The sequence below is a fragment of the Macrotis lagotis genome, chromosome 5, assembly GCF_037893015.1.
Source record: "Macrotis lagotis isolate mMagLag1 chromosome 5, bilby.v1.9.chrom.fasta, whole genome shotgun sequence".
Lineage (NCBI taxonomy): Eukaryota > Metazoa > Chordata > Mammalia > Peramelemorphia > Peramelidae > Macrotis > Macrotis lagotis.
Genome location: NC_133662.1, coordinates 246,070,290 through 246,094,024, shown reverse-complemented (window position 1 = coordinate 246,094,024; position 23,735 = coordinate 246,070,290). Strand labels below are relative to the sequence as shown.

At 34.8% G+C, this 23,735-nt stretch overlaps 1 protein-coding gene across 20 annotated transcripts in view; it reads left to right on the top strand.

Moving 5' to 3' along the window:
- Positions 1–23,735, top strand: part of NCOR1 (nuclear receptor corepressor 1) — a 225,359-nt gene that overhangs the window by 131,534 nt on the left and 70,090 nt on the right. For all 20 annotated transcript variants that reach the window (XR_012468828.1, XM_074189259.1, XM_074189263.1 and 17 more), the window contains 2 exons: positions 17,765–17,895; positions 20,069–20,286. Coding sequence is in view for 19 of the 20 variants with exons in the window: in XM_074189259.1 (XP_074045360.1) it covers positions 17,765–17,895; positions 20,069–20,286 (349 nt within the window). In the remaining variant the exon portion in view is untranslated. The remainder of the gene's footprint in view (positions 1–17,764; positions 17,896–20,068; positions 20,287–23,735) is intronic.

Below are 23,735 nucleotides of genomic sequence, written 5' to 3'. Positions count from 1 at the left end.
CTTTGGTGGATTGGAGTCTGGCAGTACTGAATTTTTCCTTTGTATCCCTGAAGAGTTCTTCATTTATTCAACTTTTGCGTCACTTTTTAATCTCTGGTATAGTATCATAAAATTAGCTGTTACAGGTCACCTGCAAAGCCAGTTAATAAGGATCCCTGAGTCTCTCTGATTTTCTGTGTTTTATGTAGTCAGAAGACAATTAAAAGAGAATCTTGCAAAGCCCTATAAGCCTCTACGAGGTAATGGTTCCACAATTTTACAAATAGAGGGATCAAGGCACAACCAGTCAATAAGCTTTTAAGCAGCTTCTACTATGCAATAGTCATTGTGATAGGCAGCAGGCATATAAAGACAAAAATGAAGCTATTCCTATTTCTTTCCAGCACTTGACATTCTCATGAAAGATCCAACCAAAGCAGATAGAAAGTAACTTGTAGGGGGGGCTAGGTGGGCAGTAGATAGAGCTACAGCCCTGGAGTCAGGAGGATCTGAGTTCAAATTTGGCCTCAGACACTTAATAATTATCTAGCTGTGTGGCCTTGGACAAGCCACTTGACCCCGTCACCTTGCAAAAATCTTAAAAAAATTAACTTGTAAGGGGGAAAATATGTTTCAACTGAAGTTTGCAGATACTCAGAGGGAAGGGAAGGGAAACTGTTTTACTATCCACATTAAAGGGAAGAGGATGAAAGTCTGTCAATGTGGGTGGGTATGTATTGATAATTCAGTGATTATAAGAAAAGAAAAACGGTTCAATTAGTTTAGGAGAAGATGCTGCCTCCATTTCTTGGTTTGAAAATTATATGTTGAATTGTTTTTCAGTCATGTCTGACTCTTTCAACTTCTTTGGGGTTTTCTTGCAAAGATACTAGAATAGTTTTCCATTTCCTTCTCCAGTTTTATTTTACAGATGAAGAAACTGAGACAATGTTAAATGACCTGTCCAGAGTTACACAGCTAGTTTAATGTGTCTGAGGCCAGATTTCAACTTACAGAGATGAGTCTATCAACTACACTGCCCCAGTAAAACAAAATAATTAAAAAGGTTTCAAAATTAAGTTTAACTAAGTTTAAGGACCAGATGAAATAAATTAGAAGATTGAAAGTTGTAGCAAAATAGTTAAAAAGGGAAATTCACTTTTTGAAGTCTGCTTACAATGCAAAATAGAATTGCTCATCTATTTAGTTGTGAGTCTTCTTGATTTCACAGCAGAAATATATAGTCCAGGGATCTGCCAAGGCTGAAAGTATGTTGTGCTGCCATACCAGTCAGTCAAGTGGAAATCAGTGCGGATTACCCTGAGTAACCCCTGGAGATTAGAAGCTTGCATATGAGAATGGCAACTCTCTCTTAGGCAGCTTAAATGAACGATGACACAGTTTCCTGGAATAAATATGTTGCTGGGTCAGATTGAATTCTTGTACCTAGGCGATGTTAGTGCAGTGATTTGTTTATGGTCCTTTTGAGACATTTTACCTTAAATGTGACCCTACCCCCTTCTCCCTGGTATTTAATAGGAATTTTGACTCACCAGATGAATGTGCAGGTATGTTTTTCATTGGGGCTCAGTGGTTGAGCTTTCATTTTTAACCTGCTCTTGCCCTTTGACGCATTGCATGTTACTCATTCTATAGGTGAAGCTTCATCCTTTTTTCTGTGGAGTCTCATAGAATTTGAAAAGGGGAACTTGTTGGTGTTTTGGTGTTTTTGTCAGCTTGATTTTGAGATAGAGGCATGCATCTGGGAGCACTGGTAGAAGGAATTTAATTCTTTCATGACTTGGGGATTTGTCCCAACCCCGAGGACCAGCATAACATGTTTTTTAATGCCAAAGTTAGAGAGTCACAACCACTATTAAGATCTCAGCCCTTGGGAAACAAAATCATAAGCAATATGACATGTGAAAATTCTATTCTGATTTACAGTACCTGTGAATCAAATGAAAATAGCTTCCCTTTTTTCCTAGGGCAACCTTCTACCTAAAGTCTGTGTGTAGATGGAATTACCCTGGCCTCTGACCATGACCCTGTTGTGTATGAGCCTCTACTTCAGGGTTATAAGACTTTTCCAGAATAAACCCTCATACCAGTGATCTCACCTTGACTTTATTTTCTTCATTAGAATTTTACTTTGCTAGAAAACTATTAATAAATGTCTTAGTTTTTATTTTTAATGTATTAGCATTTTTAAAATGTATTTTTAAATGTACTACCATTTTTCTTTTCTACAGTTTCCTTACAATCATTTGGGACTGATCTCTACAGTTAATATCTCATAATAATTCTCTTTCTGCATATGTTTCTAGTACAACTGAGAGATTCTGCTCCAAGAATGATAAGTTGGAAAATGATTTCTGGCAATGATTATGATCTTTTCCCCATTTCCCTTTTCCTTTTTTAATGGCATTAGAACCTCAGTGATCAATCTTAATTGAGACACAGGCATCTCAGTCCTTGCTTTTCTGTGTTGAGACTGAATCTGGAGAACATGGTTAGAAAGCATTTTTTTTGTTTTTTGTTTGCAAGGCAATGGGGTTAAGAGACTTGCCCAAGGCCACACAGCTAGGTAATTACTAAGTGTCTGAGACTGGATTTGAACCCGCTGGTGCTTTATCCACTACGCCACCTAGCTGCCCCAGAAAGCATTTTTGTAAAGAAATAGTTTTATCAATGGAAATACCAAAAGTTGATTATAGCTGAGTTTATATAAACTTGGTGGGCTACTCTCATTATGGTTCAATATTATATCTTTTGGAAAATGAGTGCTGAATTCCAGGCAGACTTTTAGAACTCAACCCTTGGGGATTTGGAAGATTATGACAGCATTGAATTTTTCCTTTTTTCCCCCCTTTTGTCCCTGAAGAGTTCTTTTTATCACCATCATTTATCTGAAAATTCAGTTCGGTCAATTGAGGAACAAAATGGTAGAGAAAAAAAAAAGTACTTTGCTAACTTTGTAGATAAAGTATTTCCCAATTAACCACAAGGATTTTGTTGAAAATTTCATTTCGTAGCTAGAGCAGTGATTGGATTTCTTTTTTTGGGGGTGGGGTTACAAAGTGATTTGCTGAAGCCCATACAGCTAGGTAATTATCTGAGGCCAGATATCAGAGGTCCTCCTTACTCCAGAGCTGGTGCTCTATCCACTATACAACCTAGCTGCCCCGATATATATCATCCTTTTTTTTTTTTTTTTTACCATTTTTTTATTTGTTTTTGCAAGGCTGGCCCATAATCACACAACTAGGTAATTATTAAGTGTCTGAGGCTGGATTTGAACTCAGGTCTTCCTGACTCCTGGGCCAGTGCTTTAACCAGTGTGCCACCTAGTTGCCCTGATATCTCATTCTTTAAACTTTGGTTTGTTAGAAAAATCAGTTAGATTTCAGGGAAGTGATGAATAGAATATCTTCATCAATTTTTTAACTGTCCTAAATATAACCCTTATTCTTGCATAACTAGTTTACAAATAGATTTTTCTCAAAGCACATTGTTTTACTAAGAAATACTAAAAATGTAAAGTAGTTACAGAAACTGCAATGGAGAGAGAATAGAATATATATTTGTTAAGTGCTAAGTCACAGATCTCAAATATTCAGAGTTCTTATAACATGATTTGTGCTAAGCATTTTCTTGTCATCATTTGACTTCCATTCTAATGGGGAAAGATGACACATAACTCATAAGGGAGAACTAGAACAAGATCCCATGTCAGGGGAAGGTCTAAGAGTCAGCAGCAGAATTGAAATAGGAATGGAGGAAGTATGGCCATCTGGTACACTTCCTCAAATGGAAAATCTCTCAGAATAGAAGGGCCTTTGCCTCTTTGCATTTTTTATTTGAAAGACTAGTGGGTGGTATAGATACAATTTTTTTAAGATGAATAGTATAATTTTTTACCCTGATGCAAATAAACATACTTAAAAACTTTCTTAACTGCTCACCCAAGACTAGGGTCTTATCCCACTAGTCCCTTCACCCTAACCCTCGCTCAAGCTAAGAATGTTTTTTGTTTTTTTAAAATATCATAAAACTTTATTATTTTTATAAATGTAAAAATCTAAAAACCATTCTTAGATTGGGTATGCATCACCTGACCTGTAGTCTGCTTACCCTTGCTCTAGACCCTGAGCTACCCCTTCCTGGTACCCTGCTATTCATCTAAATAAAATATTTCCTCTTTTTTTTGTTGTTGACTGTATGCTGTGAGTTCTTATATGAAAGAATCACTGGTATTATATTCGTCGTAAACTATAATAGAAAATTACAGAAAGAATGAAATCACAAACATACGTACTCATAGAAACTCTACTTATGGTTAAACTATAATTTGTTCATCTAATTGTGTGTCACAATATGGTCAAGTGATGCAATTGGCCTACTTTTTTTTTTGATGGATGGTTAGGTCACACTCTTTTGAGGGGTTACAGACTTCCACAATTTTTCATTCTGTGTGTGTGTGTGGGTGTGTTTTCTGTCTGTATGCATGTGTGTGTGTGTGTATGTGATCTTATTCCTTCTTTAACTTCCTCCCTGTTATAACTTATGATCAGTATAAAATGTGTTTCATTTTTTTTTTTTTGGTAGAATCAAGTACAGTTTTTATTTTAAAAAATTAAGGATCAATACAAGTTTCGGGTTGTTCTACCTAGGCTTTTAATAATATAATTTCTGCTGGATATGTTACATAATTTGCTTCTTGTGAAGTTTTTTCCATGGGGCCATTTGACCGTAGCTACGAAAATGATCTAAATTGTTATTTGAGACCAGTATTGGTTTAGAAAGCAAAAATAATTTTGAATAACCACCCAAAATATTTTTTCAGCCTAGCAGAGCTGTGACTTTATTAATTCATTATAAATGTGCTAACTAGAAGACCAAAGTAGTTGAAAGAGACTAGACCATGGTTAAGAATTTTCACTAAGACTTCATCTGATGTTCATAGCTGTCTGCTTGTTTGTGGAATTTTAAAATTTTAATATGACATAATGAACTATAAAGAAGCTTAGTCATCTTATTTAGGTAATTTTTTTTTTTTTACCACTGGAGTGTGAATAAAACCTAGAATTTCCACAAAAAATCTTTTCTGGCATAGTTTTATTTTTACTTCATGTAATCCACTATATTTTCTTTCCCTTCAGTACCATTTTTATCTCTTATTTTGAGATAATGATGTTAGACATGAAATATGACAGTTCTTTTGTCTTTGTTGGTGTAAAGAAGTTGCTCCACAAACCTTTACAGAACTTTTCTATCTTCTGTTTGTTGTCTTTCAGTTTTCATCCTTAAAGGTATTTTGGGATGGCTTTGCTTCATTGTTGTCTGACCAGGGTTTTGGTATTTTAACCTGAGTTCCCTTGTTCTACTTCTCCCTTATGTGTTATGTGTCATCTTTCCTCATTAGAATTGAAGTTGGATGATGACAGGGAAGTGCTTAACACATGTCATGTTAAAAGACCTCCGAATATTTTAGATCTGTGACTTAGCACTTAACAAATGCATAGTCTGTATTTTCTCTCCATTACAGTTTCTGCATCTATTTTACATTTTAATTTAAACATTTCATGGTTAAACAATGTGCTTTGAGAAAAATCTGTTTGTAAAACTAGTTATGCAAGAATAAAGGTTATATTTAGTAGAGTTAAAAAATTGATGAAGATATTCTATTCATCACTTCCCTAGAATATAACTGATAGAAACATCTGAAGGCTTGCCTCTTAAACATAAAAGGAAGAGAATATTTATGATCAAATCATAATTATCCGTAAGATTTAACAATAGATTTCTGTTTACAACTTGTGTTGTTTTTGGCTGCTATCTCCTGTAGAAAATAAGTCAAGGTTCTTTTTATCTCTGGCAGTTGATTTATAAAAGTTAAGCTTCTGCATGAAAGAATCCTAGGTCTATATCTATGACATTTATCATCATCATTGTCATCACTATTTTTGGTCGTTAGTAACTGGTTGGAACAGGTTGGAATTGGACAGTTTCAGTTGCTTTCCAATTCTTTTTAACAAAATATTTTTCTTAATTTTTATTTAATTTACTCTTTGCATAATTAATCCATATTCTGATTGTACTTAATGCCAATTCACTAATGACTCCCACATTAGTAATGAGTTTTGGTCATGTTTGTAAAGAAACCCCTGTGGGTTTTGGCCTATTACTTGGTTATTATTATGCCCAGCTTCTGCTGATTCTTTTCCAAAGTATACATGATATATAGCCATGCAACTTTCTCCATACCTTCCTCGGTGTTTTTCCTTTTCATTACTCATTCTGCCTTTATTTTTTCAGTACTGAATTTTTTGCCTTCACATATTTTCTACCTTTGCCTTGAAGTCATTTTATAAAACTACTAATTTTTTAATATGGAGGATATTAGCATGATTTTCAAAGCATTTGTCTACCTCTTCTTCCCCTATATTAGATATTATTGCAAGAACTGTAACTTTCTTCAGGGGTTGTTTTGCAAATACCATAAAGAACAAGATGATCAAATCTCCCATGAAATGAAGGTTCTTACTGCTTTTAGGTTTGAAACCAATCCTGTTATCTCCTCTACTTACTCTTCCAAGATGGACCTATTATGCACCATTCCCTTTAGCTACAACTTTTCTTCCTTATTTCATTTATAATCATTGTAATCATTGTTATGTGGCTTGCCCAAGGCCACGCAGCTAGGTAATTATTAAGTGTCTGCGACCGGATTTGAACCCAGGTACTCCAACTCCAGGGCTGGTGCTTTATCCACTGTGCCACCTGTCAGCCCCTAAACCACCTAGTCTCCCCCTAGGTTATCTTTATGTTGATATAATCCATATTCTCTATGAACTTGGACAAGGCTCTCCAGTGCAAAGTAACTTTAAATTGGTTAAGTTGATTCGATGTCTTAGAGTTGTATGATTCTTAGAATTTTTTTTCACTTGTTTTGCCGTGCTCATTGTAGGAACCAAAAGAGGCTGAACAAGACTGAAAGTAATTTTGGATTTTCCTTTATTTTGTATGTTGCCATGACCAGTAGATTTATCTGTCAGTGTCTAGATAGCTGGTGAAGGAGTTCTTCATATTTCAATAGACTAGTCTAGAAAAGAGACTCTTGGTAAAGTACCTGCCAGATTTGGAGGGCCTTAAATGGAAAGAAAATATATTGTTTTTCATACTATAGACAATGAGAAGCCATTTTTTGAACAGTGTTATAATAGCATAGTCAAAATATTACCTTTAAAAGATTAGCTTGGGACCTAAGTAGAAAATGTGTTATAACAGTAAAGGACCAATTAAGAGGCTAGCATAGAAACCTGTGTGAGAGGTAACAAGGGTCTGTGGCAGTCACTGTCATTGAGGGGTGCCATCGGGCATGAGGGAAGAGAGTAGGAAGGAGAGAACTCAGACTCCTGATAAAACCGCAGGAGAGGCATGTCCCTTATGAATGTTAATTGAGAAGTATCATTTTTTCATATACAAAAGCTAGTATGTTATTAAAGTTTTTGCAAAGTAAAGATACATCCTACATAGCAAAACAATTGGAAGAGGAATATCACAATATGCAGCTCAAATGATTGCTTCTAAAGCAATATAATTCTGAATATAATTCTAATAGTGTGGCACTTTTAGGTACTTGTTTAAAAAAAACCCCAAACAACCAGTGAACATATTAAAGCTTAAAATTGATTGTCCTGATTTACTTCAGGTTTTCTTTTCAAGCAGTTTCTTTTTGCCATTATTTTGGTTTTTTGATGAAAACTTTCATCCTAAATTGTCTTCATTTGGAACATATGTCTGTAACAAATCTTGAGTCATCATGATTAAATTTGTCTCTTCTTGGACTTTTTTTATATACTCAAGTGTAACTCAGTTAAACCCCAAGTTCTTGATGTTTTATAACATCTTGAGTTCTTGATTTACTTCTATATTTCTTTCTTTTAAAATTTTAGTATTTCCTTTCTTTTTCTTTTAATTTTGATTTAAGTTTGAAATAAAATGTAGTTCCATATAAAAGTAGAGGCACACAGAGAAAAAGAATGATGGACTTGAAATCAAGAAAGCCTGAGCTCATATTTTATCTCTGATGCTGTGCGCTGGGGGGGAGTCCTTCATTCATGAAGAAGATCATGACCATCAGGGAGGTGATTTCATGACAAGTACATGACTTGGATTTGAGTGAGGGAGAGCTGTGCTAACTCACTAGCTTCACTTTCTCCTCTGGAGCCATCCTGATCCAGTGGGCAGATAGGAATCAGGAGGCAACCAGGGTTAAGTGACTTTCCCAAGATCACATAGCTGGTTAAGTGTCAAGTAACTAAAGCTGGATTTCAACTCTTGTTCTCCTTACTCCAAGGCCAGTGCTCTATCCATTGCACCACCTAGCTGTTCACCTTAGTACTAGAAGAATACTGTATACAACAATAGCAATATCTTTAAAATTTTATTTTTTCTAATTATATATAAAAATAGTTTAATATTTATTTTTAAAAATTGTGAGTTCCAAATTCTGTCTCCCTCCTTTCCGTCATCATTGAGATGGCATGCAATTTGATAAAGATTATACATATTAGTCACAGACCACGAAAGGAAAAAAACCCAATTAAAAGAATGTTTTAAAAAGTATACTTTGAACTTTGGAGTCTGAAGGTAAATAGCATTTTTCATCCTTAGTCCTTGGGAATTGTTTTACAACATTATTTTACTCTAAGTCATTTACAATTGATCTTTGAACAATATTGCTATTACTATGTACAATAGTTTGCTGTTTCTGCTCATTTTACTTTGCATCAGTTCATGTTAGTCCTCCAGATTTTTATGAACTCATCCTGCTTTATTTCTTATGCTACAGTAGTATTCTGTTACTTTCATATGCTATAACTTGCCTAGTCCTTCCCCCATGGATGAGCATCCCCTCATTTTCCAGTTCTTTGCCACCACATAAAGAGCTGCTACAAAGATTTTTGACACTATCGGTCCTGGTTCTTTTCCTTTTCCTTTGATCTCTTTGGGTTATAGTTCGCATAGTTTGGACATAGTTGCAAATTGCTCTCTAGAGTGGTTGGATCAGTTCACAACTCTAGTTGTGCAAGTAATAGCAGTATTGTAATGATAATCAACTATGAAACACTTAACAATTCTGATCAATACAGTGATCTAACCATAGGATTTATAATGAAAAATGCTAACCAACTCCAGGGAGAGAAGTGCTAAACTCTGTAGATTTTAAGTACATTTTCTTTTACTTCTTTCTTTTTTCCTTCCTGCAATGTGGCTAATGTGAAAATGTTTTGCATAATTTTGTATGCTGGTCATTGGATATCATTTTTTGTGTTCTAAATGGACAGAGGAGGTATTGGAAGGAGGGAGAGAATAGAGAACTGAAAATAAAAATTGTAAATTATTAAAAAAATAAAGGAATTTCATGCAAAAAAACCCCAAACCACAAAACTTTCAGATGTTTCTCATCTTAGGAATTATTTTCTGTCTTAGAGATTTTATTTGGATAAGCTCATGCTCAGATGAATTTTGATCTTTTAAATAACACTTTTATAGCTTGTTAATAATTTTATAAAAATAAAACATATTAGGGGAGACAGTGGCAGATTGAAGAAATGACCCAACCTTGGAGTCCGTCTGTCTCTCCTATACCCAAGTTCCTGAAAGAAGCCAAGTTTGTTTGGTGTCTGTCTGTCTGTCTGTCTCTCTCCTCCCCCCCCCTTTTTTCTTTTCCTATTCCTTTTCCTTTTCCTATTCCTTTTCCTTTTCCTTTCCCTTTCCCTTTTTCTTTTTCTTTTTTTTTTGAGTTCTTAGTTTATTGGTTTGAGTTATTTGTGACCCCATTCACAAATCCCCTAACTTCACAGTACTCCAAAGAACCATTTAAAGTTGAACTATGCAATTGTTGTGCTCTGTATGCAGCAGAGGAAGTGCTACCAAATACTGTGCTTTGAACTGGAACTCAGACAATACCTGCTCTCACAAAATGATATTTTGTAATTTTTCAGTCTTTAACTTATCTGAAAGGTTTTCGGTTTTGTTTGCATATAGCGCTCGGGTTAGTTTTTGAACAGGTATCCTTCCTTCCAGTGTTCACCTGAAAGTGTAGAAGTTGTACTGTCAGGTCTTCTGAGCCTCCAGACAAGTGGCCTTCCCATTATGATATTAGGTGTAGTACAGAAACATATCTAATAATAGTTAGACTATTTCTGTCTTGTGCTACAGATCTCCTTTCAAATGGAGGGACGAACTCATTACATTCTTTTCCACTCCTCATGGGTTAACCAGTGATCAGAAAGCTTCAGTATCTCCTCTTGGACTTTATCGAGTGCCAGACTGAATTTTTAGTAACCCATCAGTTGACTTGAAGGGCTGAATATACCTACTAGTGACTAAAGGCCAGGTGGTCATTTCTCTGTCTTCCCTCCTCCCATCCCCACAAGATGTCTCCAAAATGTAGAGGGATAAAATGACATCCTGAGGATCTGGCAGGGAGCCTGAACTTGAAAGAATAGAACCTAATTCACGATTCATAACCTAATGTTTTGACTATTTGACTTTTCTATTGGAATATGCATCTTTGATAGGAAACAATATTTCTGGATTAAGCTTTTAACAGAAATTTAATATTTATGGTATTTAATGTTTTAATTTAATTAATTAACTAATTTTAATTTAATATTTTTAATCAATTTATGGTAGTCTTTGTACCAGAGGACATTGTTTAATAAATCACATTGGTTATTTAGCGTGGTAGTACATTACTTTTTGATAATATTGTTGCTTTAATATAATGCTTAAATTTATTGAATTGTAGATTTTATATTTAAAATGATTTCCACAGTATATTATTTCTCTTGACACTTCCCCCTCTCTGTTATTTAAAGTTTGTTCCACTTGAATTTCTTTATTGTGGTTCAATCATTTCAGTCATGTCTGACTCTTCATTTTCCATCTCAATCTTATTTTGCAGTTGAGAAAACTGAGAAAAATAGGATTAAATGACTTAGCCAGGGTCACCTAGCTAGGGTGTGGTGACAGACTTGAACTCAACTCTTCCTTATTCAGACCAGGTGCTCTATCTACTTTGTCACTTACCATTCCTTGGTTGTTTTTGTCTTTCTTTTGAATTGATATTTTCTTTGAATTCTTCCTATTACAGGATATCATATTACTCATGATAATTTAGGAAATGATAAGGGTTATTAGGTTTGTTTTGATGCTTTAAAACAAATTTCTTATTTATTTTTAATATTTAAAATCTTTTTAGTTCAACAGTCTTTCCCTTTCAGTCCTTCCCCTACTCATTGACAATCCAAGCAATTATACATGTGAAGTTGTACAGAATATATTTCCTTATTAGGCATGTTGAAAAGAAAAGGAAAAGTGAAGAAAATTATTTTTTATTCTGCACTGAGAGTGTACCAGTTCTCTCTCTGGAAGTAGAATTTTTCATCATGAGTTCTTCAGAACTATCTTGCATCATTACATCAATCAGAGAAGCTAAGTCTATCACAGCTCCTCATTGTTATAATACTGTTATTACTATGTACAATATTCTCTTGACTTTGCATCCCTTCTTACAAATCTTCTAGGTTTTTCTGAAAGCATTCTGTCCAAAATTTCTTATAGCACAATAGTATTCGATCACAGTTACATACCACAGCTTGTTCAGCCATTCCCTAGTTTGATAGGCATCCTCTAATGTTTTTTTTAATCTTTTTTTTTTTTTTTTGCACAGCAATGGGGTTAAGTGGCTTGACCAAGATCATACAGCTATGTAATTATTAAGTGTCTGAGGCTGGATTTGAACTCAGGTACTCCTGACTCCAGGGCTGGTGCTCTAGCCACTGTGCCACCTAGCCTACCTCCTTTTTAAAAAATCTTTAATCTTTTAATTTTTTAAAAAAAAATTTGGGTTTTGCAAGGCAGTGGGGTTAATGACTTGCCTAAGGTCACACAGCTAAGCAATTGCTAAGTGTCTTGAGCCTGGATTTGAATTCAGATCCTCCTGACTCCAGGGCTTTAGCTCTATCCGCTGTGCCACTTAGTTGCCCCAATTCCTTCAGTTTTTATTTTTTGTCACCCCTAAAAGAGCTACTTTAAGCATTTTTGTGCATTGAGTTTTTATTCCTTTTTCTTTGATCCCATTCAGATATAGTTTTGTTTTTAAATTATAGATTCTTTCATAAATATGGAGAGGCAGTTGTGACATGACAGAATGGAGGTTTCTCTGTGAATTATTTGCTAAGTATCCATTCCTTCCCCATCACATAGTATGAAGAATATAAACAACTATAAAAGTCCAAGATCTGGATTGAGGTAATAGAAAATGGAGCATTGTTTGGAGCAGATGATGCAAGTACGCTGTTTGTTTTCCATGTCTTTAATTAAAAGAAAGGAGGAGACTTCTCCCACCCCACTCCCATTCCCCCAAGTCTGGGGAGAAAAGTCTTGATGTGGTCCTGAAAGGGCTGCCAGATTTGTGTGGTGTTCTCAGTATAATTCAGATTTATAACACAATTCAAAAAACGTAGCTATCATTTATTGTGGGAAATTAGGACTTTTTTAATATTAAGAAAGAAAAATTTCACAAGTCCACTGTATTTGTCATTTGGGTTTAGTCTTTGGCCCTTTTATATACTACCAATTGTGTGACCTTGAGCAAGTCATGGAACTTTTCAGTTTTTGTTTCTGTAAACTGGAATGGTTGTGTCAGATGATCTTTCAGATCCTTTTTTAACTCTCAAGCTATTTTCCCTCTACAACCTTATTATCCAAAATATGTCATAGGATCTTCCATTTTTCCCAATCTCATTTTGTTTGCTGCAGATCAAAATATAAGTTTGATCTTATTATTATTACTTTATTAGCTTAACTAATAATTTTTTCTTTTTTTCTTTTCCAAAGTTTTTTGGACATTCAAAATTCCAGAAATACACTTAGTTTTTTTTTTGTTTGTTTGTTTTTGCAAGGCAAACAGAGTTAAGTGGCTTGGCCACACAGCTAGGTAATTATTAATTATCCGGTCTGAGACCAGATTTGAACCCAGGTACTCCTGACTCCAAGGCCAGTGCTTTATTTACTACGCCACTTATCTGCCCCCCACTATTAGTTTTCTTAAAAGACTTTTGCCTTTGAAAAAATTATATACTAAAAATCAAAATTGATTGATGGATCATAACTAAATTCAAAATTATCACTTGGCATTTTGTATTCATCTTATTCTTTCTGTAGCTCTTGGCCAAGTTTGATCTACTTCTAAAATATATAATATACTCTGTTCTCTAACTTAACCTTTAAATTATGTTTTAAAAATTCACATATGAGTTGCTTTCTACTTTGGTGAGGAGGAGACTGCTTTGTGGTCATCTTCCCACAGAGTGGGTTAAAGGGTAAAAATAGAAAAATGAGAATTGTGGGAGGGGAAATGATTCTCTCCCAGTTGAAGCCTATTCTCCTATGACCTTTATCATTAAGAGGCATAATAAAAAAAAAAAATTGTGCACTGCCTTTATCTTCAGCTCAGTTTGCAGATCCAGTAGTCATTAGCCCCCCCGATTGGCATGGATAAAGAGTAGGGTAGCTAGGGACCTCAGAGACAGACCATTTGTCCAGCCCAACCGTCTCATTTTATAGAAGGCCTTTATAATCCCAAACCTTGAGGATTAGAGATGAGAATAGAGTCCAGATTCTCCAACCATAGCCAGTGCTACACCTTGTGGCCTCAGTCAATTTTATTCATCTGGAAACCATTCCTGAAGGCTTGGACCAGATGCGGTATTGTTCCTGAAGCTCACACTACTGAAGCCCAAGTATCTGGTGATCCTTAAGCAATTAGAAATCCTGCCATCCCATCACATCAAATTTGAATTTGGTGATTCATTCAGTATTCCTCCTTTCCTAAGGCCTCATCAAATTAAGGAGATTGAAAACAAATCCTTTTCTTACAGCCTCAGTTCGTTTTTAGTTCCCATCCTTTATTCCGTGCACTTAAGAACTGTTTTTTATTGTCATCGACCTCCCTTTAATTCTGAGTCTTGATCTCAGGAAGACATCTTTTGCTGCCCATACCCATGTAGGCTATTACTCCCTATTATTAAGAAGAAGGGAAGGATTGGCAAGTTCTTTGCTTTTCTAATACCACTTTTAGGCCTTTATTCTGCTATTACTCCTCAATAATTTTTTCTTACTTCATCATTTAGCTTGTATTCTTCTTTCTTTCTTCTCCTGGACCTTTGTCCTCTATTTTCAGCAATGACTTTAATCTCTTCTCATATCACTTCTTTAATTCTTATGACTAGTATCACCACTATATTTTAGTTGATTATCATGGTCAACCCACATTCTCAAAGCTTAAATTTTGAAATCTGATCTTGCTCCCATCCATAATTTTTTTCATTCTTCTGGTCTCCCATGCTCATTCGTATTTAAATCACTTTTTTTTTTAATATCATCTCTGGTCTTTCTACCCCTATCCCTCTTTTTCTTTTCTTCTTTAATCCATTTCTGATTTTGTGTCCTTTTCATTTTAATGATGTCCAACTAATCATCTCAGTGTTATTTGTTTTCTTCTGCCTTAAAATCCCTTCCTCTCCTGGTAATTTTTGTTTGCCGAACTAAATTGGATCAGTACTGCACAGTGAAACAAAATGACAGCTATTTTTATTCTTTATTCCTCTTTGCAATGAGTCTGTAGGTCACAGAATCATTAATATATATAATAATATAATCTAATTATTTAAGAATAGCTAGAGAAGGTAAAAGCTTAATATTATACACAATGGAGAAGCACTAGAAACTTTCTCACTTTTAAAAATAAGCTTTTAAAAGGGAATATACATTGTTGCCACCCATTTGCCACGTTTAAATGTCTTTAGGAACAGCTAGATGGCACATTGGATAGACCTCCAGCTCTGGAGTCAGGAGTACCTGAATTCAAATTCGACCTCAGACACTTAATAATTGCCTGTGTGACCTTGTGCATGTCACCCATTGTCTCAAATGAATTAAATTAAAAATAAATAAATCTCTTTGAAAAGATATTTTTTCAGTAGTATAAATCTTTCCATTAGTCATGTGAAATTTATTAATGCTTAAAAAATGAAATGCAAAGAAAATGACAGTTTATTTGGAGAATCAAAAATCCTCCCTCAAGGGAAATAACTGGGTAGAGAAAAGGGAACATTTTATTGTTACTGAGTTGCTTCAGTTGTCTCCGACTCTTCATGACCCCATTTGGGGTTTTCTTGGCAAGAATACAGGAGTAGTTTCACATTTATTTTTCTAAAGAAAAGAATTTCTAGATCTTAAAGCAATAATCATCAAAACTATTTTGCACTGTATCAAAAGGGAGCCTAATTAACAAGATCTGGATGTCACTGAATTTAGTACCTAAATATTTAATAAACCTTGGAATATAAATAGGGAAGGACCTTTATTGAATAGCAGCTATTAGAAAACTCAAAGCACTTGGGAAGAACATATTTTTAGTTTAGACTCCAAATGATCTGAACATAAAAGATCTCATTAAAAAAGGATTTATAATAGTTTCAGTTTCTATTTTTCAAATTTATATTTAGAGGCAGAATCTTTAACAATAAAGGGTAAGAGATATGATTTATATTATATAAAATTTAAAAGTAAACAAATTATCAGTGCAGCTAGAATGGATCAAGAAATTCTTAAATGGCAGGTGATCTCTACATCATATATCTGACAAAGTTCTGGTAGAAAAGAAATATTAGAACTGATGTAGTTGTGTGTGAGTACAAGGTGTTTCCTAGATCATGGAATCATAGAACTGGAGATGTAAGCAACCATAGTTGCCCAACCCATATCTCAAATAAAAAATTCTCTGTACATATACCCACCTAGCAAGTAGTTAGCTATCCTTGCTTGAAGATCCTGATGAGGAGGAGCCACTACCTCCCAAAATACCACACCCTCACTCCTCCTCCCTTGGTTAATGGTGAAGATGTTTTTCTTTCTTTAAAGCTCATGTGTTTTTCTCTCTCTGCATTGTCTGCCTCCCTCCTAGGGAGGATGTCTAATTCTGCAATTCCTTGATGACAACTGTTTTCTTCAGCCTATCTTCTGAGAGCATAGACCCTCAAGACTTGGACCATGCTGATTGTCCCTATCAGGATTCTCTCTAGTTAATCATTATTTTGTTCAGAACTGGACACGATACTGAAGATGTAGTATGAACAGAACAGATTTCAGAAGAAATTGTTACCATCTTATTCCTGGAAATTATACCTCTTAATGTAATTTAGATTGCATTCATTTTCTTGATTGACATATTTCACTGTCATCTCACATGGATCATGCCATCTGCTAAAATCTGTGATCTTTTTCAACCAAATTGCTATCTAATAATTATAACTAATTTTTTTTCTTCTTGAATCTATTGTAAGACCTTACATTGATTCATATTAAATTTCATTTTCTTCAATTCAGCTCATTGTTCAGGTCTGTCAGTTCTGTTTTTTATTTTTAATCTGGACTCCCATAAATTGCTAGGACCAGGCTTCAGTATAGTTACAAGATGAAAGACAGTAATCTCTGCTTTCCTTAGAGAATATTTGTTTGTTTCTTGATTACCAAAGGAAATGTGGCATGTGCTGTTGGAAATCGTTTTGTTTGTTTTCTTGCTTAGGAAAAAGGGTTTAATGTCAGAGATAATGTTTTAGAAAGCAAAAGTTCCCATTTAAATGACAATGAAAGGAATAGTATATATAATGAAGAAACAAGTAGATCTCTGCTTGTAGGTGACATGATTGCCTACCTTGAACACAATATAGTTGACAAAACATATGAATGAAGGTAATTTATTTTAATAGAGCCATTGAAAAATAATGTATTTCTATACCTCCACTAACAGGAGAAATTGATTAAGAAATCTATAGAATTACTAAATGTTTCATTTATTGGGTGATAGACTTAACAAGGTTGGAACTCATAGGAAAAACAATCTTGAAATTACTGAATGAAGCAAAACCTGATAGATTTGGGCTGAATAAATATAGTAATAATATGCATAGTTTACTTACAAATGTCATTCAGTACCTTTCAAAGTAATTTGTATATCAAAACATTAGGAAGATTAATATTCATATTGAAAATTTTCAAGTATATCAATAACTCTGAAGGGAAAACTCTAGTATATAGGCACTAGTACTGTCAGATACCAAAAGATATTATAGAACAGTAGTAAAATCTCTCTGGGACTAGGAAAGTGGGTGGGATATATGAGACGTAAAAATGATGATCAAAAGATAATTATTTTGATAAGACTATTCTTAAAAACTCATTAGGGATTGGGATTACCATTGAGTAGAAGTCCTAGGTAATTGTGTAGTTTTATAATGAAGAATGATCTTAGACATAGTTGTCTTTTAATATAGAGAGAAAGGAAGAAATCATAAGTGATGGATAGACTTCAGTTAGGCCTGGAAATAATTTTTATTTGATTGCTTATTTTTTGGTTGAGATTTTGTTCTTTGTTGATTTATCTAATTACTTTTTTTGTTGGTTATGAAATTCATACTTTTTTGAAAAAAAATTTTTGAGAAATAGATTCTTAAAATATATGTTGTAGACCTTTTGCTTAGATGATTTTAATTTATAAATTCTAGAATGTGTAATAGCTAATTATTTTTTAAATGTTTAGCTCAGAAATTATTTTTGTTATTGTAGATCAGTTTACAATTTATCATTGCATCACCTCATTTCCTTATTTATTCATTCACCATTTGCAAATAATATTTCATTTCAGCAACAAATTGCCCGCCCTTCCCAAGAAGAAAAGGTAGAAGAAAAGGTTGAAGAAGATAAAACTGAAAAGACAGAAAAAAAAGAAGAGGAAAAGAAAGATGAAGATGAAAAAGATGAGAAAGAGGAATCTAAGTGAGTTAAGCAAACATTAGTGAATCTTTATTTCTTTTTTTATCCTTACTAATTATCTTTTATTTATTTGTTTATCTTAAATTTTTTTTGAATTTTACAATTTCCCCCCTAATCTTGCTTCCCTACCAATCCACCTCCACAGAAAGAAATCTTTTAGTCTTACATTATTTCCGTGCTACACATTGATCAAAATTGAATGTGTTGAGAGAGAAATCATATCCTTAAGGAAAAAATAAAATATAAGAGATTGCAAAATTACATAAGATATCTTTTTTAAAAATTAAAGGTAATGGTCTTTGTAGCACACACTCTACCAGTGTAGATTTTAAGTCATTAAGTCATCTTGTGTTAGAAATTCTTGTCGTATGATGATGTGTACCCTCCATAGAAGGCCTGTTAAAGATGCTAGAAATTTTCTTCTGAAACTTTTCATATCATATTAATGCAATGCATGTCTTCCTTTGCTTTTGCCAAATGCTTAGCCCACCTTCATATCCCCTTTCATTCAAAGAAACGAATGATTATTTGATACTGCAGGTTACTTTCTCCATTCCCCTTTGGGCCATTTGAAGTTTGCAGTTTCTGAAGTATTCATTATACAGCTACCCAAAAATTTTGTTGTCCTTTTCTTTACTTCCTATTTAGTTCTGGATTCACCTTATTTATTATCTGTAGTGTCTATCCAAGATAGGTATACTAAGAGACTGAAAGAATGGTTGCCATAATTGGACCTGCATGTTCTTTTCAGTGTCTTTTGAGGGTCATGGATGTCTTGGATGTCTTTGAAGAGGCCACATGGTGTTCCATTGTCAATAAAATGCAAACAAGCATTTATTGAACTTTGCTACCTTTATGGAATTCCCCCTTTTCATTTGGATATCTTGTATGACGTTTTAGGATTGTAAGATTATGAATTTAAAGGAAGTTTCTATGGGGTCTAATCTTTTATTATGGACACTAAGCAGATAAATCCAAGATTATACAGGTAGGAATAGTAGAGCTGGAATCTTCTGTCAGAGCCATCCTCTGTGCTCCATCTTTTATGCTTCTTTGGATATAATCAAGGCATAATTGAACAGAATTGTTTTTGTGCTTATGTCTATGAAGACATTTTGTGTTAAGATAAATGTGGGAAACACATTAGAGTACAAACTTTTAGCTTACAGTGATTACAATGATATTGTGGGCTTATATTGTTATTCCATAATTCCTTTGAAATATTTGGGGTATTAGTTTCAAATACATGCATAGCCACAGAGTATTTTTTATTAAAATAACAATGATTATTCTTTTTAATGTTGATGATTATTCTACCATCCTACTTGGGTGATTTTTTAGAATTGTCAAGTAGATCTTTCTAGCTAAAAAAAAAACAAGGACCATTTTATTATCTTTTTTGCTGTAGTAAACTATTTTTAAAAGCCTTCACTTTAATGTAACATAATTTGAATATTCAACAACATTCTTAAGTTTTGGTTGTAGCCTTCCAGTGCATTTATCCCACTTGGTTTTTCAGAGTGTGATGATTACTTCCTCACTTTCCAGGGTCTTTCGCCCTGATTATATTCTCACTGGAGCTTTGGATCAGCTGGGTGCTACCTCAGGGGCAGGGGAGAGAGAAATTGTATTTATTGTCAGCTCTGCCATTTACAAGGCCCTATAAAAAACACTACTCTCTAAGCTTCAGTTTCTTCTTCTGTCTAAAGAGGAGCTCCAGCTAAGGTGGACCTCAGAACTTCCTTGGAGCTTTTTATCCTTGAGGCTTTCACTCCCATTTGTGAAAAGAAATCTGAGCTCCCAGAGTTGAGTGAATTGCCTTAGTTTCCACGCTTAGTTTGTTGTTCTGTATCGCCCTCCCCCAGTAGGTCTAGTCCCTTTTTTTACCAAATCCAAGGGCATTTCCATCATGGATAGGTCATGCTTCATCATGTTTTCATTTCAGAGTTAAACCATGAAAGTTTGATTTTTTTTTTTTGAAATGGCATTGATTGTTTTAATGAAAAAAATGGAATTTGTGAAATATTTGAATTTCACTCATTGTTGAGAATAGTTTTCTGATATAATTGAATTATTTTTTATTCATCAAGTTTTTAGAAACAGAATTTAGAGTTTTAAAATTTTTATATTTATGTCTGCTAATCTTCAACGTCGTATGTTGTTCTTTCTTCCTTAGAGAAAACACCAAAGAAAAGGATAAGACAGAAGGGACATCAGAAGAAACAGAGGAAAGGGAGCAAGTCACACCTCGGGGTCGAAAAACAGCCAACAGTCAAGGTCGCCGTAAGGGTCGTATCACCAGGTCCATGACAAATGAGGCTGCACAGGCAAGTGCGGCTGCAGCTGCTGCTACTGAAGAACCCCCAACTCCACTGCCGCCGCCACCTGAACCTGGTGAGTGACATTCCAGGCAAAGCGCTGGGTCTTACGTAATTACCCTCCTGTGCCATTCTGTCCATCACTGGATTTCAACAGTATTTACTAAATGTTTACTAGTAGCTAGACCCAATAAAGCCTAAAAGGATGAACAATCTTTAATCCTTCCTCTATCAGAACTGGTCATTTAGAAGAGGAGATTAGACTTGTAATGTGAAAAGTTTAATGTGAAATAAAATATGAGATTTCACCAGAAATGGGTTTACCTTTATTTAGTGGTTGAAGGAAGAAATCAAGGAAGACTTCACGAAAGTGCTGATGTTTATGAGGGCTTTGAAGCATAGGTAGGAACTAGTTGGAGATAATGTAAGCAAAGCCATAGATAGTCTGCTGTGGTTTCCCACTTTTTTTACTTTAACAAAATCACAAAAGAACATTGAGTTTTTGAGAAGGGAGGGAGGAGAAATTGAAAAATAACATCTTTTGCAGTCATTTTGTTATTCTAGAAATAACTTTTTGTGATCTGATAGTCTTTTGGTAGAATCAGAAGATACTCTTCTTCTTCTGAAAGAAATACTCTTAAAAACTGAATTTTGGCTTTTTTTTTTTATTAACATAACCAAAGTAGTTTTAAAATTAATTCTTCCAGTGTGAGTTCTTAAAATAGCAGGGAGATGGTATTTATGTACTTTATACAGAAACTTATTCTTAATACATAATAAAATCTATTTTTATAAGCCAAGACAAATTTTCAGATATTAAGGCCTTTGATTTAACATTCTTCATTTGTGTTGTGTTAGGTTTAACTGTAATAACATCTCGCTTTCTTTTGAAATATGCTTTTCATCCTAAGACTACTGCTTCCCATTTTACTTTGTGTATTAGATTCTTTTGGTGAATAATGTATTTTCAGTTATATATTAAGATATCTCAAGGACAAATGATAATTTTGTGTGTGTGTGTGTGTGTGTGTGTGTGTGTGTGTGTGTTTGTTGTTGTTGTTGTTTCCACCCTCAGAGACATGTAGACTCTTGGGCAGATTGTGAGTTCTGCCCCCCCACCCCCATATTTCTTTCTTTCTTTTTTTTTTTTTTTGTAAGGCAAAATGGGGTTAAGTGGCTTGCCCAAGGCCACACAGCTAGGTAATTATTAAGTGTCTGAGACCAGATTTGAACCCAGGTACTATGTCACCTAGTCACCCCCCCCCCCCCCCCCCCCATATTTCAATATAGGTGATTTTGTGTATGATTTTACACTGTTTGCAAAATGCTTCTCTTTCTTTCCCCTGAAGAGTAGATTAGAGCAAAACGACCTTTTGGTTTCTTAGGCCATTGGGAGTCTTGGTTGAAGGCTTCATGTTGATTCCGTCTCAGGGCCCCCTCCCTGGCCTCCTTCTAATCCCAACTCTAGTGCCATCTTTTGCAGGTAGCCTTTTCCATACTTCAGAATTCTCCTTCCTTCTGTTAATGATTTTCTATTTATCATGCATATAACTGACTTTGTTTATAATTGTCTGCATGTTCTCTTCTCCAGTAGATAAAAGTTCTTTGAAATTAGGGACAGATTTTTGACCTTTTTCTGTCCCAAGAACTTGGCATAATTCCTGACTCAGCAGTAGGTGTTTAATAAATGATTGATTGCTCTTTTCTGAGCTGATTAGCCTTATATCAGTTTACAGTTTCTTTCCACTTCCCAAGCTCCTTTCTTGGTAGATGAATATGAGGCTTGGCATATCAGTAAAATTACCCAAAATAAAACCTTTTTTCTTGCCTCAAAGGCAGATCCCCTTTTACTTGTATCTGGTTCAAGATTACATCTCCTTTACATCACTGACCTAAATACAGAAGGAGGAAGTCCTGGATTTGAAGTCTGAGAACCTGAGTTAAAATTTATCTCTATCATTACTTGCTATGTAACCTTAGGCCAGTTACTTTGTCTCTGGGCCTCCTTTTCCTCATCTATAAAATGAGACAGTTGGAATAGATGATCTTATGAACCATTGAATATATATTTAAATACTTCTGAGGAGATATGGATCTCCTCAGTGTGGGCATGACTTCCTTCTGTACAGATGACAACCCATCCCTACTTCATTATCTAACATGATTCTCACCCACAACTGCCCTCCTTGTTCTGGAGGTCTTTAATAGTAGATAGGTGATAAACTAATGATACTGCTCTGTTTTGTGTGTTGCAGTTTACCTTTTAATGAATGTATATTAGTAGATATACTTCACAAAGAATGTTAGTATGAGAGATTGCTAGGCTCCCTTAGACATGATCTCTTCATGTGTGTTGGGATGGATTCAGATGCTCCACCCAGTCTCCACTTTCCATCCCATCATCAGGAGCTGATGTATTGAAGTCACCGAGATCAAGTTGTGCCCATTCTCTGGTTAGCTGTTTGTTCTTAGAAGGCAGTTGGTAAATAATTTGTCATATCAGTGCACAGTGCCACTTCTTGGAACGGCATCTTTGCCATATGTTATCCTTGGCTTTTATTTTTATTTTTATTTTTATTTTTATTTTTTAGGTTTTTTTTGCAAGGCAAACGGGGTTAAGTGGCTTGCCCAAGGCCACACAGCTAGGTAATTGTTAAGTGTCTGAGGATGGATTTGAACTCAAGTACTCCTGACTCCAGGGCCAGTGCTTTATCCACTATACCACCTAGCTGCCCCCACTACGCCACCTAGCCGCCCCCACTACGCCACCTAGCCGCCCCCTATCCTTGGCTTTTAGAAAATGATGAGCTCTTCGAGGTTAAAAACTCCTAGAACTCATCTTTAAATTCAAATTGAAACCATTACTGAGATTTGCATGTGCTTTGCATCTCTGGATATGCTACCCAGGCTATTGTGTGAAAGAAGGACCCTGCCCTTCTGATTGGTCTTGCAGTGTTGGTATGCAGGCCATCTTTCTTTTTGTAACAGGAAAAATGATGGGAGCAAATTGGTGTAGTTGATTTACTCTTTCAGGAATCTCCTCAGGTATGACTGCTTCTATTATCTTTTGTGCATGGATCTCATGTTAAGAGGAATAAATTTAGCTGTTGATTTGAAGCGAGTAGATTAGCTTTGAGAAATTTCTCAAAAACATATGGACAGAAATCAGATGACTGTCTACCGAAATACCAGGGATTAATTGAATATATTCACCTGGCAGAATTTGATCCATTTTATAATCATTTGAATTTTCCAAATATGATTCTTCTGTATCCATGGTTAAGTATCAATTCTTCATCCTTTTGAACATGAGAAAATTGAAGTATTTATCCATATTATATTTCCCAGATCTGCATGGTCAGGGGCATAATTGGCATTGAAATTCAGACTTCTTAAACAATAACTTAGGGAGTTATTTTTTAGACAAACAGGCTTAGCCTTTTTGAAAATATGAATTTTTTGAGTATTGTTGATTAAATAATTTTTGCAAAAGAACAGTAGGGACTTCTTTCTTTACTGATAGGG